General features: G+C 38.0%; 1 protein-coding gene across 1 annotated transcript; it reads right to left on the bottom strand.

Annotated features, from left to right (window-relative positions):
- Positions 1-908: 908 nt before the first annotated feature.
- Positions 909-14,349, bottom strand: si:dkeyp-68b7.5. Its single transcript, XM_001920546.7, has 5 exons — positions 13,944-14,349; positions 11,836-11,936; positions 9,759-9,831; positions 7,082-7,156; positions 909-4,214 (listed from the first exon to the last, which is right to left on the bottom strand). The coding sequence occupies exons 1-5, from the start codon at positions 14,176-14,178 to the stop codon at positions 3,664-3,666; spliced, it is 1,035 nt and encodes a 344-aa protein (XP_001920581.1). The 5' UTR covers positions 14,179-14,349; the 3' UTR covers positions 909-3,663.
- Positions 14,350-19,922: the final 5,573 nt, after the last annotated feature.

Genomic DNA, 19,922 nt, shown 5'->3' on the forward strand with positions numbered 1-19,922 from the left:
AAATTTCATTTAACATTTTTGGACTCTGATCTGCAGCTTTTTTTTTGGTTAGTTGCAGTTTTGTCTTTGTTACTAGTGCACAAATAGGCTTATGTGTGAATATATATATATATATATATATATATATATATATATATATATATATATATATATATGAATTTAATAGAGATCTGTGAGGCATGTATGTATATATATATATATATATATATATATATATATATATATATATATATATATATATATATATATATATATATATATATATATATCCCATGTGTTTGCATCAAAATCTCATTTATATGATAAGAATTCAAATCAATTCTCAATCTATTTATATTTTCACCTCATTACCTATTTAACAGTTAAAAGATATAAGAAAAAATATATAGATATGTCCATTTGTTTTCCATTATGTTCCGTTTACATTTTTATTCATCTGTTTTGTGTGTAATACTATAGTTCGATAATCTTAATGTTAAGTGTATATTTAATTTATTTACCATTTATCATAGTGAATACTACTGCATCAAACTAATGATCCTAAAATGACAATAATAATTGTACATATGTAAGACTATTATTGGACATAGTGCTACAGTTTGAGCATCTAAATGTTGTCCTCATTTTTTATTTATGTACATATTAGTAATGGTGTTAGTTTGAGCACCTATAAATGATTTCATTAGCATATTAACTTTTTTCTTAACATCCTGTTTATATGAATTGAGCCTGCTCCCCGCCAGGTTTGATCTAGCGGAACTGTTGCTATGACAACAACTCTCAGATCAGTTTTGAAGAACGAAACAATCCTGGATCGTGTCAAATCATCAATAACCAAATCCAGCTAACTGAGTAATCCAGGTACCGAGAACGGACCCCTGAACCCAGAAAAACATGACAGAAAAGTCTTTACATCAGAAACTCATCAGTTTATTGTCACTCACAGAACAAGGCTCCCATGTTAAATAATTCATACAAAAAAAAAACAGTGGAAAACAGCATTTCATAGCACACATTTAATATGTTCAGTGAAAAATGTATATAGAAATTAAATGCATTTTATGCAAACGTTAATATAAAATATGAATAACTAAACAAACAATTGGCCAACTACCTTAAAAAAAGAAAATAAAGTGAATATTTACAATAAAGTTCCATTAGTTCATATTAGTTAATGTATTTAACAGAGATAAATCCCCCAAAATTAAAATTATGTCATTATTTACTCATTTTTATTAGTTTTTTTCAATGTTAAAACCTGTATTCATACCTTTTCCTCATTATGGTGGTCAATGTTTACTGGCTTCTCCCATTTTTCAGCACATCTGTTATGATAAAACAGGTTTATAATCATTTGAGGATGAATAAAAGATGAGTAAACTTTAATTTTTGGTTGAACTACCCCATCATTAATTAACAATCCGTTTATGGCATTTAATATTCATAGACTATAGGTCTGTGGACTGCTTGATTCTGATTGGCTGATGAGTCCCTCAGAAGGCTCGTCAGCCAATCAGAATCAAGCAATCAACACCTTTGTATTATAACTAATGACAACTAATGAAAGCTTATTGTAAAGTGTTGCGGAAATGCATTTTATGACCGCTAACAGATAAAAAACAAACCTAAAAGCAATCAACAGGCCATCTACTTAAACTGAAGGCAGTATTGTCAAATTTAAAGCAGTATTACTCGTATATCATGTACAGCTGATGTGAGCAAATGTAACAGACGCTTGATCTGTGCTGGTTCATCATTCATCGAGAAATGATTCTACATCGACTCTGAAGTTTTCAAATGCATCGCAATTCTGTATTTAATCGATTCTGTGCTTATTTTTAAATACAAATGGCACTGTATGCTTTATAATCAGCCCCACAGCTCTAAAAGGTAGGTCTAGAGCGCCACCTACTGTTCTGAGCTATATTTTTTGTTACAAACTGGTCTAGCTTGCCATCTGCTGTTAAAATCTGGCTTAGAGAGCTACTACTGTAAAAAAAAAAAAACGGTCTAGAGCACCATCTGCTATTAAAATTCATCTTAAAGCGCCTTTTGGTATTAAAAAAAACGTTTAGAGCACTATCTGCTGTTACAAATTTTCCTAGAGCACCATTTGCTGTTAAAGACTAGCATACAGTGACATCTTCTGTAAAGAAAATGGTCCAAGACTGCCACCTGTTGCTAAAAACCAGTTTATAGCGTCATCTGCTGTTTAAAAACTAGCCATGAGCAGCATTTGCTGTTTAATATCAAGCCTAGAGCGCTACCTGCTGTTTAAAACCAGCTTACAGCAGCATCAGCTGTTTAAAAACTAGCCTAGAGCGCCACCTACTGTTCAAAACCTATACAGAGCTGCATCTGATGTTAAAAAAGATCTAGAGCTCCATCTGATGTTAAAATTCGCCTTAGAGCACAATTTGGTATAAAAAACTGTTTAGAGCACTATCTGCTGTTAAATTCTGCTTTTTAAAATAGCATACAGTGACTTTTGGTGTAACAAAAACAAAACAAATGAACATCTTAGAGCGCCATCTGCTGTTACAAATTGTTCTAGAGCACCATCTGCTGTTAGAAACTAGGTTATAGTGCCATCTGCTGTTAAAAAAACAGCCTAGAGTGCCATCTGCTAGTAAAAATATCAGCCTAGAGCGCAATCTGCTATAAAAAAAAGCATATAGCGCCATCTGCTAGTAAAAATATCAGCCTAGAGCGCCATCTGCTGTAAAAAACAAGCTTAGAGCGCCATCTGCTGTTAGAAACTAGGCTGAATCACCATCTGCTGTTAAAAATCAGCACTATTACCTGTTAAAAATCAACCTAGAGCGTCAGCTCCAAGCCTGGAGTGCCATAAAAACACCTCAGAGCGCCATCTGCTGTTAAAAAACAGCCTAGAGTGCCATCTGCTAGTAAAAATATCAGCCTAGAGTGCCATCTGTTGTAAAAAAAAAAAGCATATAGCGCCATCTGTTGTTAGAAACTAGGTTAAAGCGCTCTTGTTGTTAAAAACAGCCTAGAGCGATATCTGCTGGTAAAAATATCAGCCTAGAGCGCCATCTGCTGTAAAAAAAAACTAGCATATAGCGCCATCTGCTGTTAGAAACTAGGTTTAAGCGCCATCTGCTGTTAAAAAAACAGCCTAGAGCGCCATCTGCTGGTAAAAATATCAGCCTAGAGCGCCATCTGCTATAAAAAAACTAGCTTATAGCGCCATCTGCTGTTAGAAACTAGGCTGAATCACCATCTGCTGTTAAAGATCAGCACCATTATCTGTTAAAAATCAACCTAGAGCGTCAGCGCCAAGCCTGGAGTGCCATAAAAACACCCCAGAGCACCATCTGCTGTTTAAAAACAAGCCTAGAGTGCCATATGCTGTTAAAAAACAACCCAGAGAGCCATCTGCTGTTAAAAACTACTCTAGACCGCCATCTGCGATTTAAAAACAAGCCTAGAGCAGAATCAGCTGATAAAAACAAGCCTAGAGCGCCATCTGCGGTTTAAAAACCAGCCTAGAGCAGAATCAGCTGATAAAAACAAGCCTAGAGCGCCATCTGCTGTTCAAAACTAAGCTCAGAATCATTTCAAGTTAGAATCGCAATGCATTAAATTGAACCATGAATCGAAATGTATGTATTATTTTACAGCCACAGCTCTATTCCAGTAAGATCACCAGTACACATAGGCCTCTTCCTCGGTGTGGCTGCGCTGGTGAAGCTTCAGCGAGTTCAGATGAGAGTAGGATTTTCCGCACTCTTCGCAGCTGTAGGGTTTTTCTCCGGTGTGCGAGCGCTGATGCGAGATCAGATGAGAGTTGCAGTAAAAGCGTTTTCCGCACTGAGGACAGGTGTAGGGTCTCTCTCCGGTGTGGATCCGCTGGTGGATCTTCAGGTAAAATCTCGTGGTGAACGTTTTTCCGCATTGAGGACATCGTGAGCTTCTCTCCGGGTTTGCTTCTCTGTGATCGGAGACTGACGGAAGCATGTGGTTTAATCCTCGCTGGGAGATTTCGGCAATTCTGAACGCTTCCTCGATATTGTTGTGTTGTGCGTTGAGATCGTGCCGCTGGTTTGGCGAAACACCGGCGGCGAATCGATCTCCGGTTTCCAGAGGAGATGTGTTCAAACTCTGGGTTTCGGAGTTGACGATGTATTCCTCTGACACGGGAGAATTCCACATCCCACTGGGCTTCATTTTATTTGACAGGAGGAAATCATTACCTGAGGATTTGTGTGGAGAGAATTGAGAGATAATGAAGCAAAGGGTCAGTTCACACAAAAATTACATTTACTCGCACTCAAGTGGTTCTAAAGCTGTACGGGTTTCTTTTTTTCTGTTGAACACAAAAGAAGAAATTTTGAAGAATGTTGTAAACTGGTAGCTACTCAGCATCACTTTAGTTGACAGGATAAAATCCTTACCTGAGAATTTGGAGTAAAGAATTGAGAGTTAATAATAATAATAAAGACGCGACCACAGCCATTTTGTGCCAGACCGCACACCATACACCAGCTAATTGGTGGAGAGGAGGTCGAGTGATAAAGCCAATTATGATATAGGCAGGGTTAGGAGGCCATGACGGGCCGAGGCCAGTGGGCAAATTTGGCCAGGATGCCAGGATGAAACCCCAACTCTTTTTGGAAGGACATCCTGGGATTTTTAACAACCTCGGTTTAACGTCTTATCCGAAAGACGGCACTCACTGAGCAGTATAGAGTCCCCTTCACTATACTGGAGCATTAGGACCCACACAGACTGCAGGTTAAGCTTCTTAATGAAGGTTAAAGGGTCAGTTGACCTAAAATGAGAACGTACTCGTCATTTACTTGCACTCAAGTGGTTATAAAGTTTCTTTTTTTCTGTTGAACACAAAGGAAGATATTTTGAAGAATGTTGGAAACTGGTTGCTACTGATGATGACATCAATGGTAAGAAAACAAATACTATGGGAATTAATGACTATTGGTTTCTAACATTATTCAAAATATATTTTGTATTGATGGAGTGCCTTACAGATTATTCTGCTCTTCATAACCAATGCAACAGAGTTGACCAGAACCAAAGAGCATAGAATCACCAAGAGGCGACACTCTTGTGTAATTTGGGAAACAGCCACTAGATGGCGCGGTGGCCATGTTGGAATGAAAACTCCAATAGAGCAGCAGCATATTATAAGTGTGTAAAATAAACTATTAAAAGTGCTGATGATTGTGATGGTAAGTGTTGTATTGTCGTCTTTCAGGTTGTCTCTCAGCTTTAATGCACTTTTTAAATAAATAAATAAAAAACAAAGCAGCTGATCGCCATCACAACAGCAATAAGACCCAATGGCCAGCAGATCGCTTTCACTCCAAAATGACAGAATCCGGGGCTGTTGCTGGGCGCTGCTGTTGCAGTGGAACATTCTATTGAGTGTCGCCTCTTGGTGATTCCAAGCTCTTTGCCAGAACGCAGACAAACAAACTAAATGTATTTTTAAATATTAAAACCAATTATTAATAAAAAAGTGTGTTTCATGCAAAATGTTTTTTTTCCTTTTTTAACACAAAAAGTTAAATTAGACTTAATTATTTGATGATAATTAAAGCTGAATGCATAATTCAGCAGGCAAAGATTTTTACTTAAGTTAAAGGGTCACGAAACACCAGAGCACATGTGTTGAGCTGTTGACAGTGGTATATGTGTCCCACACTGCTAAAAACACCATTAGGACACAGATATCTCACTAACAAGTGTAAATTGGTTGTTTTTGCGTTATTTCGAGCAAATTCGTTCTTCCGGTTTAAAACGAATTTTTGAAGCTGCATCACGGTCATGAGATCCGAGCGTGTATTTCAGCGTGCAGACTGGGCGTCTGTACCTGGGAGTGCCTTATTACGTCTCTGAGTGTGCTGCATTAATGCACAAGTAAGACTTTGTTCAAACCAATCAGCGCGCTCTATTGTGCAACTTCATTAATATTCATTACTGTCACAGTGTTTAGACGACAGAGACGCCACGTTGTGTTGGCAAAACAAGCGTGAAGTGTTGCTTTTATAGTTTGCTGCAGTGAAGTTTTGTTTTCATTTTCTCTCTGTGAGAGCTCAGCTGGAGTCACGTGTGGATTAACAGTGTACGCGACGCTCGACAACAATACATGTCTAAGAAAAATTGTTTACCCGAGAGCTTTACTCATCTGGAAATGGTGAGATCCGGATTCGCTGCTCGTCTCCTTTTAATAAAGACACGGCTCCAGTTGGTGTTGATTGTCCTGTCTCTACAGATTTGGTAAGTGAGCGACCAGTGCTCTTTGTTTATTCAGATGGCAAAGTTAGTTCGTATCGAACTAACTATTACACTGAGTGTAAACATGTTAGCACCACAATCAAACTTACCGTTGTGGAGGATTTTCACCGCATTGTGTGACCGGAATAACACAAGCGGCTTTCTGACACTACATGCCGAATGCATCTAAGTTACAGAGAAATGCGAAGGTTTTTACTCTCTTTCACCGTGCGGTAACAAAGATTGCATGAAAAATACACGCTTACAGTAGTTCCTCGAATTAAATATCTCGTTTGTCACAAGGGGTACGAATGAAATTCCTGAATGAAAGAGCCAAACTGCAGTTAAAGTCCACCATTTAATAATTTGGCAAATAATTTGATTACTGATGTCCATGTAAACACAGTCAGTCTTTCTCCCCTGTGGGTGTGTGTTTTGACTCAGCGTGTGCCCAAATCGACACTCCCATTTTTATGCAAATTTTACAGACCATCCCTCTTTTGCTCCTCTGACACTCCCCCTAAACAGAGCTGGACACGCCCACTTTCCTGACTTTTTCCAAAGTAGAGGTGTGAAAACACCCTGCTGAAACGAGGGGTTTCATGGCCCCTTAATATTTCATATCAAAATGTCCCTATATACACATACAAACATTATTTTTACACATAGCTTGATAAAATTTGTGCTGTTATTATTAGAAAAAAAACTTTTTTTTTGCAGATGGAAAATGTAGCCGCAATTCTAGAATCAGCCACAAATAACTGAATGGCTTAAAGTGGCCGGATTAGTTGAACTAATACTGATATAAAGCCTAATCTCTCACCTTCCCCAGCTGCTCCAGTGCCAAAACTGTCGTGATCTTCCACCTCGGGACCCAACGGGCAAAGAGCAGGAGAAACTGCGATAAAAACAACGAGTGGAAATATTTCAATATTAGCATGACTGAGAACAGACTCAGAGCTGGGAGGATTACTTATGAACTGTAATCAGTTCCTGTTTACAAATCACATCACAAAACATGCAGTCAGTGGTATAATACTTTCAGATTATATTTAGATTACTCCTGAGCTAACCTTAGAGGTCTCGTATATTGAAGTGGAATAATCTAAGCATTTGCTAGAGTATTGCTATGCAGTTGCTAGGGTTTTCTGGATCTCTTAGATTACACATTTATGCTAATGTAATCTGACTACTTTTAGACTATATTTAGATAACTTTTGAGGTAACCTTTGCTTGATGATTCATATATTGACGTAGAATAATCTAAGCATTTGTTAAGAGTGTTGCTATGCAGTTGCTAGGGTTTTCTGTATGGTTGCTAGAGTGTTCTGGGTGGTTGCTAGGGTGTTATTGATTACAAATTACGTCACAAAATATGTAGTTGGTAATAAAATACCTCTGAGATTATACATTTATGCTAATGTAATCTGACTATTTTTGGATTACATTTGGATTACTTTTGAGCTACCCTTTAATTGAAGTTTCATATATTGAAGTAGGAAAATCTTGGCATTTGTTAAGAGTGTTGCTATGCAGCTGCCAGGGATTTCTGGGTGGTTGAAAAGTGGTTTCTATGGTGTTACGTATTACAAATTACATAAAATATGTAGTCAATTACAATATATCTTTTAGATTACACATTTATGCTTATGCAATCGGACTACCTTTGGATTACATTTGGATTACTTTTGAGGTAACCTTTTTTTGAGGTCTCATATACTTAAGTAGAATAATTTTAGCATTTGCTAGGTTGTTGCTAGGGTTTTCTGAATGATTACAATATAGTTGCTAGGGTGTTCTCTGTGTTTGCTAGCGTGTTACTGATCCCAAATTACATCACAAAATATGCAGTTGGTTATAAAATATCTCTTAGATTACACATTTATGCTAATGTAATCTGACTACTTTTGGATTACATTTGGATTACTTTTGAGCTACCCTTTAAATGAAGTTTCATATATTGAAGTAGGATAATCTTGGCATTTGTTAAGAGTGTTGCTATGCAGCTGCCAGGGATTTCTGGGTGGTTGAAAAGTGGTTTCTATGGTGTTACTTTTTACAAATTACATAAAATATGTAGTCAATTACAATATATCTCTTAGATTACACATTTATGCTTATGTAATCGGACTACCTTTGGATTACATTTGTATTACTTTTGAAGTAACCTTTATTTGAGGTCTCATATACTTAAGTAGGATTATTTTAGCATTTGCTAGGTTGTTGCTAGGGTTTTCACAACCCAGGCTCACTGTGGAAACATAGCTCCACGGACGTTTCTGGAGACCGCAAAATACGTCCCGGGAGGTACGTATATGTGCAGTTTTTGTTTTCGTGAATCCGAGAGAGGCCGCTGAGCCACGCTTTTTCGCGTCTGGAACGCCTCTCGGGAGTGCGCACCGTTCGCACCTGCTCTGTTCTGTTCTCGCGCGAAAAGACGCCGGAGGCCGCTGTTGAGCAACCGTCTGTCCGACTGACTGAATGATCGACTAGGTGGCCGGCCAATCGGCTGACCCAGCCACCCTCCTCCATCTCCTTCCCTAAACCCAAGCGACGATTTACAAAAGCCGTCCAGAAAAAAAAAGCAAAAGCCCTCGTCCGATTTTGACGTGTTGTTAGATTTCGCCGCATTCTCGCCCCATCACGAACTCGTTCGCTTTTATTTTTTGGATTCTGTTTTTCATCTTACCTGATAGCTGGAACCGCTCTTCCCTGGACTCGAACCCGGTTGTCGCCGCGGGTGGCTCCTCCTCCTCCTGGCCTCCGCTCTGCCGACGTAACACTACGAGCTAAGCGGACAAACTGGTAGCGGCAGGAAAGCCCTCCACATGAAGGTGAGCCGTCACAGCCGACGAGCGCGAAGAAGAGGAGCGGCGTCACACCGCCCCTTAGCATTCGCTCGAAAAAACGAAATGCGGCCGTACGTACCTCCGGCCACGTAAATCGCAGTCTCCAGAAACATCCGCGGGGCTACGTTTTCAGAATGAGCTTGTGTTGGGTTTTCTTGGACGGTTACAATATAGTTGCTAGGGTGATCTCTGTGGTTGCTAGGGTGCTACTAATTACAAATTACATCACAAAATATGCAGTCGGTTATAAAATATCTCTTATATTACACATTTATTCTAATGTAATCTGACTACTTTTGGATTACTTTTGGATTACTTTTGAGCTAATCCTTATTTGATGTCACTTGTATGTTGAAGCTGGATTCTCTTGAACTATTTTGACAGATAACTGACACAATATCTTCATTAATTTAAAAGCAAAAAGAGCCTCAACAAATTCTTTTTAAAGTGCAGTGATGGACAAAACACATACAGTTTTGCTCCTATCAAGTAAATAAACGAGTAATACATAAAATCTGTAATCTAAAACGTTGTTTACTCTAATTAAATGTACTAGATTACATTTGATCTATTACTTTTTAGCTTTAAATATGAATGCACATAAATATTATCATTATATCATAATTTCTAATAATGTTTAGTGTTATTTACTCGGGCCGCCGTCCCACTGTTCGTCCTCCATGTGTTCTTCTTTGATCCGAACGGATTTGATTCCATCTTCTTGCTTTTGGGGAAAAAAAATAAAGTTACTGTAAGAAACACAGCACCGGTCAATGATTTTAGAATAGCAATATTTAACGTTTTTTTAAAGGAGTCTCTTCAGCTCAACAAACAATCATTTATCTGATCCAAAATATAGCAAAAACTACATAAAAGTCAATTGTTTTTGCTTTTTAAAATAGCTGTTTTCTATTTAGCATATTTTTATTAAATTTAATAATAGTATTCAGTCACGAGATCCTCCAGAAATCACTATAATACACATTTGATCACATATAATCACCTCCAGAGTTATTTAATTAACACGAGATCCTCCAGAAATCACTATAATACACATTTGATCACATATAATCATCTCCAGAGTTATTTAATTAACACGAGATCCTCCAGAAATCAGTATAATACACATTTGATCACATATAATCATCTCCAGAGTTATTTAATTAACACGAGATCCTCCAGAAATCAGTATTATACACATTTGATCACATATAATCACCTCCAGAGTTATTTAATTAACACGTGATCCTCCAGAAATCACTATAATACACATTTGATCACATATAATCATCTCCAGAGTTATTTAATTAACACGAGATCCTCCAGAAATCAGTATAATACACATTTGATCACATATAATCACCTCCAGAGTTATTTAATTAACACAAGATCCTCCAGAAATCAGTATAATACACATTTGATCACATATAATCATCTCCAGAGTTATTTAATTAACACGAGATCCTCCAGAAATCAGTATAATACACATTTGATCACATATAATCACCTCCAGAGTTATTTAATTAACACGAGATCCTCCAGAAATCAGTATAATATGCGGATTTATTGTTCGAGAATCACTCAATATTATCATCATCAATTATCAACAGTTGTGTCATTATGTTCAGGATTCTTTGATGAAGAAAGATCAGCATTCATCTTAAGTTCATTTGTGTGTTATTCTCATATCAGCAGCTTTGGTCCATGTCAACGCTTGTGCTAAATATTCAATATATAATTTACAATCAATACTGTTTCTTAATCATTTATTGTAAAAAAAAGTGCAAATCACAACAACACTGATAAAGTAATTTAAGTGGTTTCAGCATGTATCGTAAATAAAAACCTTTAACATTTTATGCTATTCAAAAGCTTGAAGTCAGTATTGTTTAGAATATTAATAGAAAATAATATTTTTTATGCAACACGGATGCTTTCAATTGTTCAGATGTAATAATAAAGTCTTGTATTATGTCACGTAATTTGTCAAATAAATGCAGTTTTATCTGAACTTACTATTGATTAAAGAAAGCTGAACATTTCATCAATGATATTATGAAATGCATACTAGAATGATGTCTGAAGGACCACAGGGCTGGCGTATTGATGCTAAAATGCAGCTTATAAACAACAGGAATAAATTACTGTTAAAAATATATTAAAATGGGCGACACTGTGGCTCAGTGGTTAGTACTGTGGCCTCACAACAAGACGGTCGCTGCTTCGAGTCTTGGCTGGGTCAGTTGTCATGTCTGTGTGGAGTTTGCATGTTCTCCCTATGTTGGCGTGGGTTTCCTCTGGAAGCTCCGGGTTTTCCCACAGTACAAACATATGCGCTATAGGGGAACTGATGCGCTAAATTGGCCGTAGTGTATGAGTGTGTGTGTGAATGAGTGTGTGTGGGTGCTTCCCAGTACTGGGTTGCAGCTGTAAGGACATTCGCTGTGTAAAACACATGCTGGATAAGTTGGTGGTTCATACTGCTGTGGCGACCCCTTATGAATAAAAGGACTAAGCCGAAGGAAAATTATTAAACTAAAATAGAAAAGAGCTGTTTTAAATAGTAAAGATATTTCAGAATGTTACAGTTTTTGCTGTAATTTGTATCAAATGAAGCAGACTTGGTGAGCAAAAGAGACAAAAAATAAAATAAAAATGTTCGAAAAACCTTCACCAGTATATTATTCTGACAAATACATATTCAAACATGACAATAAAAACCGCTTACATGCTGTGGGAATGTCTGTGCTGAGGGATCATCAACATGTGTATTTGCCTGCGCATCTCCATCATGATTTTCATTGAGCTTTACAAGGTTGAGGTTTACATCTGATGAGGCATAAAGTGAGGGAAAAACATGATTATAAAATGGATCAACAGTTTTTTTTGTCGTCTCATACTTCAGTTTTTCAAATGTTCTGACCAATCAAATGCTCTCTAGTATCTGACATGCCCCACCCCTTCCTCTCGTTGGCTTCATTCAACTAAGCCATTTAAAACACCCAGCTCACGTGAATAAAGCTATTTGAAACACCCAAGTCATGCAACCAAAGTGATTCTAAACACTTAGATACGTGACCAAAGCGATTCAAATTCCCCCAGGTCACGTGACTCAAGCTATTTGAAACACCCAAGTCACGTGAGCAAAGTGATTCGAAACACTTCGATACGTGACTAAAGGCTGATTTATACTTCTGCGTCAAATGCCGGCGTATGCTACGGCGCTGACGCACAGCCCTTCGCCGTCGCCGTCACTGACGTGCACCTCTCAAAAAATGTAACTATACGTTGCAACGACGCGTAGCGTAAGCTCTGTGATTGGTCGGCTTGGTAGCGCTGACGAGTCTGGGCGGGACCTAGAGCCGCGCGAATGGCGCGAGCGATTGTTTACAAGTGTGGAGTCCCATGAAGGAGTTTTGTTTTGTGTTTACCTCATAGTTAAAGTTGTTGCACGTCCGCCGATTCCTGCCTCAAAATGAGCGAGTTTGAGCCACTTGTACATCCCATAAGTGTTCAGGAAAAGCAAAACAGCAGCGAAGAAACTCGACACAGAGACACATTTACAGCTCACTGCCAACTAGCGTTTCAGAAGTGTTAATGCAGATCAACAGAGACAGCGCGCAGTAGTATAAATACAAAGCTACGCGCGTTGCATGCGCCGTGGGTCACGCCAATCACTTGACGCAGAAGTATAAATCAGGCTTAAAGCGATTTGAAACAGCCAGGTCATGTGATTAATGCGAGTCGAAACACCCAGGTCACGTGACTAAAGTGTTTTAAAATACCCAGGTCACGTGACTAAAACTAATGAAAAGACCCAGGTCACATGACTAAAGGGATTTGATACACCCAGGTCACATGACTAAAGTGATTAGAAACACCCAGGTCATTTGACTAAAATAAATCGAAACACCCAGGTCACGCGACTAAAGCGATTTGAAACTCCCAGGTAACGTGACTTAAGCGATTTAAAACCCCCCAGGTCACGTGACTCAAGCAATTTGAAAAACCCAAGTCATGTGACCGAAGTGCTTCGAAACACTTAGATACGTGACTAAAGCGATTCGAAACAGCCAGGTCATGTGATTAATGCGAGTCGAAACATCCAGGTCACCTGACTAAAGTGTTTCAAAACACCCAGGTCACGTGACTAAAACTAATCTAAACACCAGTCACGTGACTAAAGCGTTTCGAAACACCCAGGTCACATGACTAAAGCTATTTGAAACACGAAGGTCACATGACTAAAGCAATTCGAAACACCAGTCAAGTAACTAAAGCGTTTTGAAACACCCAGGTCACGTGACTAAAGCTATTCGAAACACCCAGATCACATGATTAAAGCGATTCAAAGCATTGGTCATTTCAGAAGCCTTTCGAGACCTGGCGAATTTGCGTTTTATTGACAAGGTCAGAAAAAAACTATCCCATGTAGCCTAGTGAGTAACTGTGCCTGAAAAGTCCAGAGTTTGAATAGGTACAATTAATTCGGACATACTACTCGGCTCGCATACTGTTGTTAGCATCGCTACCAAATAGTATGCGATTTCGAATGCAGCTCATGTCTCCCTCTCTTTGTGTTTCAGTTTAGATTGTCAAACATCAATTTTTTTTTTTTTTACATTTCAAGGCACTTCGCGGGATACTAAAAATTGGGCGTGGTTACAACTTACGGCTCACGCTATTGGTTCAACCGCAGCGGGGCCTTCCCTACGTCATCAGCGAAAGGAAGTCATATTAGCGGAAGAGAAAAAGCTATTGTATTATGATTACAAAGACAAACAGCACATCAAACAGCACCACGTTGACTTTAATCATTAAGGTATTCAAGATTACCTCTGTGTACGCTGCTGTTGACCTGTATTCCCACGGAGCGCAGATTGGCTTGGTTCTGGCGGACCGACCGCAGCTCGCTCTCGGTGAACTGGAGCTTCAGCAGCAGACTCTGGACCTCCATCTGCCGGCGGCTCATCTCCTGCTCCACCGCCCGGCTCATCTCCAGCAGCGCGCATTTGGCGAAGCGCTCGATAATCGACGCCAGCTGCGCCTGGATGTCAGCAGATGTGGACATTTTAGTCGTTTAAATGTCGGTGGAGATCGTGTTTTGTCGATGGGAAGTCTGGGTGTTCTCCAGAGAAGCTCCGCGCGGTGTTTTCCTTTCTTTCAGCCGAGCCTGTGAATAGTCGCGCATGCATCAATAGTGTTTACACAAACCAAACAAAACACTTGGCCATTTCCTACTGATGTACGTCACTGCTTGACGGACCAATAACAGACTGCGCTGGGTCTCTTTAGTACCGTAAACACTACAATTGAAGCGCCTTCAAATACAAAACAATACACAAAATGGACTTGGCTTCAAAATATGAATGAATAACAATTTTCACAATATTCACGCTATTCTTTAATGCGTATGTGCGATTGTTTTAGAACTTTTGATTCAGTTGCCTATGGGAGAAATTACCAGGAATAATAAACAGTTAAAGCTTGTTAAACCAAGTACGTGTGTTCATGATTATACTTAAAAAGTAGAATAATATAATAAGAAAATAAAAGTTTGCAACATCAAGCAGCATAATGAGCTGTTTTAACGTCTAAAATGAAGGAGACCGGAAGTCTCGCGCCAAAAAGATTCCCGCTTGTTTGTGAAGAATAAGGTGAATGAACTATACTGGTTTTACTTAAACAATGATAAAAAAATCAACAATGTTTTAAGGCTTGTATAGGATTAATTAAATGGATACTTACTCTGATCGGCCTTTAATTAAAGAAAGAAAAAAAACACGTCATGGATAGGTAACTAGCAACAGGAAGACCGTTATTTACCACCGGCTGATTTGCGAGTTTCATATCACAGATTTCTTTGTTATTATGGACGTTCTGTCTCATCAACTTGCTTGATGAAATCCTAAACATTTTTCTAAACAATGTTGAATTCCGCTTCATATTGTCGCCAAAGCACAGATATTTACATTAGATGTCGCCCACGCTGGTGTGGTCTATTGGAAAGAGTGCGTCAACAGAGCCGCCATTTTAGTACAGGGTAGCGATGCTGAAATGAATGTGGGACCAAGGTGCAGTGAAGGACTGGCCATCCGGAGCCAGAGATATGTAAACATACATATATCTATCATATATCTATGATCGGAAGTTCAGTCAGTATGCAAGTTTTTTTTTTAAATTACAAAATTATATTTGTACATCACTTTTGTACATCGATGGATGAGTTACCGCACATGCATTGCCAACAACAAGCGTGTGGAATACAAAGGAGAGTCTGCTTCAAAATGTGAACGGATAATTAATTTCACAATATTCCCTTAATGATATACAATAATGCGGAAGTGTGATTATTTTAGAACTTTCACTACAGCTGCCTGTGGGAAATGTAATAAACGGTCAAAGTACTTGCCCTACAAACGAGTGTTCTTGACGTCAAAAGTAGAATAATATAATAAGAAAATAAAAGTTTGCAACATCAAGCAGCATAATGAGCTGTTTTTAATGTCTAAAAATCTATGTCAGTAAGGAAACTGGAAGTCTCGAGCTAAAAAGATTCCAACAGCTGCTCCTGCTTGTTTGAGAACATAGATATATACACTAGATGTCGCCTGGCCTATTGTCTATTTGACGGAATGCGTCAATAGCGCCGCCATCTTGCTACAGGGTAGCGCTCCTTTGAAATGAATGCGGGACCAAGGTATTTTGGAGGACTGTGGCCATCCAAAGCCAGAGATATACACATATACACATATATCTGTGATCGGGAGTTTTCCTGGATGTTAGTATGTAATTTTTTTTTTCTAATTACAAAAATAATTTTACATCACTTTTCTACATTGATGGATCAGTGACCGCACGGACATTCCTGACAAAAAGCTTGTGTTTGTGTGTACAGAAATGTACTATCCACCCTCCCTGTTAAATTTGATCTAATCATGTCCTGAAACACAGCTCCTCTCCTGCTTTCACTGCTCATACTGACGGAGGGAGCGATTCGTTTGTGAATGAATCCCCCGAACGACTCTTTCACTAACGTTAGCCGACAATAACACAAGTTTCTGGCAGCGCAGCATCTCGTTGTCATATTTCTATTGCATTGTTTGCTGATTTTATTCAACAAAACTAGCATAAGCCGAGTGTTTAGTGCGAGTTGGAGCTGCTTTGCCGTATGGTGAATGCAGTAAGTGACTGTTATCATCAATAATGTTACCTGATTAGCACAAAAGTTCAGAACATACAAAAACAGAAAAAAACATAATATTACCTATGAAATGTTCTGCGTCTGTGCTTTGTTTTCTTTGTTTACTCATTACTACACCCGTAGACAGCGCTAAAGTCCCGCATCTTCACGTAATAACACTGTCTTGACTAGTGCGGTTGAAAGACATTTGTCCTGGGAGCACTGTACCAATGTGGCGGCGCTATTGACGCATGCTCAGGGTCCCAATGCGATATCTAGTGTATATATCTATGGTTTGAGAAGATCAAGGTAAATGAGCTACACATAACACATTACACATAACAGAGCCGCCATTTTAGTACAGGGTAGAGCTCCTTTGAAATGAATGTGGGACCAAGGTGCAGTGGAGGACTGGTCATCCGGAACCATAGATATGTAACAAAACATAAATCTATGATCAGGAGTTTTCCCGGTGGTCAGTTTTTTTTTGGTTTCAAGTTTTTTTTTTTTAAATTACAAAAATTATAATTGTACATCACTTTCCACATTGATGGATCAGTGACCGCATGGGCATTGCTGACAAAGAGCGTGTAGAATACAAAAGAGACTGCCTTAAAAAAGTGAACGGATAATGAATTTCACAATATTCACGTAATAATATAGCCTACAATATTCTTCAATGCGGAAGTGTGATTGTTTAAAAATTTTCAATTCAGCTGCCTATAGGAGGATTGACTAGGAATAATAAATGGTACTTGCTCTACAAACAAGTGTGTTCAAGACTATATGTAAAAAGTAGAATAATATAATAGGAAAATAAAAGTTTGCAATATCAAGCAGTATAATGAGCTGTTTTAACGTCTAAAAATCAAAGTACGTGAGTGAGACCGGAAGTCTCAAGCCAAAAAGATTCCTACGGCTACTCTCTCCCGCTTGTTTGTGAAGAATAAGGTTTATCAGGGTACAACGCTAAGGACATTTTCTACAGGTCCGATGGATCAGTGGTTCAGATTTTTACTTACCTTGACAAAATTTTCACAAACTGCACCCAAAAAAAATAAATAAATAAATAAATAAATATATAATAAAAAAAATATATATATATATATATAAATAATAATAATAATAATTTTATATATATATATATATATATATATATATATATATATATATATATATATATATATATATATATATATATATAAATAAATAATAATAATAATAATTATATATATATATATATATATATATATATATATATATATATATATATATATATATATATCGCTATTTCTTAGCCAGATATTTTAAAAAATGTCTCAAAAATAATATTTGTGAATCTAGAATTTAAATATTTTAAAAATGTTAATAAATAAATGCAAAATACAGCACGCAGTATGGAAAATGTGCAGGTATTTTAATGCAAAACAAAAGGTGGCTGACTTAAGAGTCACAGCAAACTATGCAAAACGTCACTTCATTTTTTTTTCATCGTGTTGTACCCAAATAAATGTCTGTTTCCACAATGTTAGTGGTTGATTTCCGTGAGTTGTTCTGTAAAGGAGTGTCATTAATTTAGCTCTCAAATTTTTGTTCTTTATTAAAACACTTTACAAATGTAAAAACCTCGTCCTTGTCCGTGTACTCAGCCCAATTGAACCTACAGCTTTAATAGTCTTGTTATGATAAAAAAAAAAAAATCTTTTTTAGAGAGAAAAAAACTTTAGAAAAAGCAAGTTTAAGTTGCTATCATTCACACCAGTTGATTAAAAACATGAAATTATATAGTCCTTTCCACAAGAGTGAAAGTGAAAGTAAACAATGAGGAGGCTCATCTCTCATTCTTGCGCTGCAGATGCTATGTTTAACTGTTTTCTTGCTAGTGAAGCGCTCAGTTTTTCCACTTACAAAAGCGTTATGTAAATAGCAAATGCACCATGGCGTGACGCAACTGACTCTTGAAGGGAAATTCCTGGTAATGTTACAACTTCTCTCTCCGGAAAATAGCCAGAACGAATTTACCGGTATTTTTTAAAAAGGGCCTGTTCACACATACAACCTTTCCGAAAAATTGCCGGTAATTTTCAGGAAAGACCTGTATGTGTGAAAGGGGCTATTGATTGGTTTATTCTCAAAACACACCTATAACTCATTAAGAGAATAAGCTCAACCCTGTTAGACCATGCGCCACGGCGCAAAAGCGGATTTTTCCATCCTTAAAGGGTCACGAAACACCAAAACACATGTTTTGAGCTGTTGACAGTGGTATATGTGTCCCACACTGCTAAAAACACTAAAAAGTGTAAATTGGTTGTTTTTGCGTTATTTCAAGCAAATTCGTACTTCCGGTTTGAAACGAATTTTTGAAGCTGCGTCACGGTCATGACATAATAGCGTGTATTCCAGCGTGCAGACTGGACGTCTGTGCCAGAGTGAGTCTTATTACGTCTTACAGTGTGCTGCATTAATGCATGAGTAAGGCTTGGTTCAAACCAATCAGCGCGCTCTATTGTGCAGCTTCATTAATATTCATTACTGTCACAGAGTTTAGACGACAGAGACGCCACGTTGTGTTGGCAAAACAAGCGTGAAGTGTTGCTTTTATAGTTTGCTGCAGTGAAGTTTTGTTTTCATTTTCTCTCTGTGAGAGCGCAGCTGGAGTCACGCGTGTATTAACAGTGTAGGCGACGCTCGACAACAATAACTTACGTGTCTAAGGAGGATTATTGTTTACCTGAGAGCTGTTCTCATCTGCAAACGCTGAGATCCGGATTCGCTTGTAGTCTCCTCTTAATAAAGACGCGGCTCTAGTTGCTGGTGATTGTCCTGTCTCTAGAGATTTGGTAAGTGAGTGACCAGTGCTCTTTGTTTATTCAGTTTGTTCGCATCGAACTAAGTTAACTATTGCACCGAGTGTAAACATGTTAGCACCACAACCAAACTTTAACCTCTAAGTTTTAACCTCTAAGCATCTAAATTTCCGGGAAATGCTGAGTTTTTTTTTCTCTGATTCGCCGTGCGGTATCAAACACTGCATGAAAATACACGCTTAGAGCAGCTCCTCAAATCAAATATCTTGTTTGTCGCGAGGGACATGAATGAATTCCCTGAATGAAAGAGCCAAACTGCAGTTAAAGTCCACCATTTAATACTTTGGCAAATAATTCGAATACAGATGTCCATGTAAACCAAGTCACTTTCTCCCCTGTGTGTGTGTGTGTGTGTTTTGACTCTGAAACTCAGCGCGCCCAAATAGACGCTCCCACAGCATGGCTCTTTTCTTCCTCCGACACTCCCCCCAAAACAGAGCTGGACACGCCCACTTTTCTGACTTTTTCCAAAGTAGAAGTGTGAAAACATCCTCCTGAAACGAGGGGGTTTCATGGCCCTTTAAAATAGCAAAAGTGAATATATTGGATATATAAGTGGATATATTATAGGCTACAAAGTAAAAATATTTATTGAAAAATCAGGTTTATTCTATCAAATATTATTTTCCTACCTCATCTGAAGTTAAAACATTTACATTTTGTTTCCTAAAGTTTAATATAAACATGAATGAATAGTCTTTTTTACCATTATTACGGCATTAAAAAAGCTCTAAATTACTTTTTAAATTTGGCAGAAATGCC

The sequence above is a fragment of the Danio rerio genome, chromosome 2 (genome assembly GCF_049306965.1).
Source record: "Danio rerio strain Tuebingen ecotype United States chromosome 2, GRCz12tu, whole genome shotgun sequence".
In the NCBI taxonomy this organism is placed as follows: domain Eukaryota; kingdom Metazoa; phylum Chordata; class Actinopteri; order Cypriniformes; family Danionidae; genus Danio; species Danio rerio.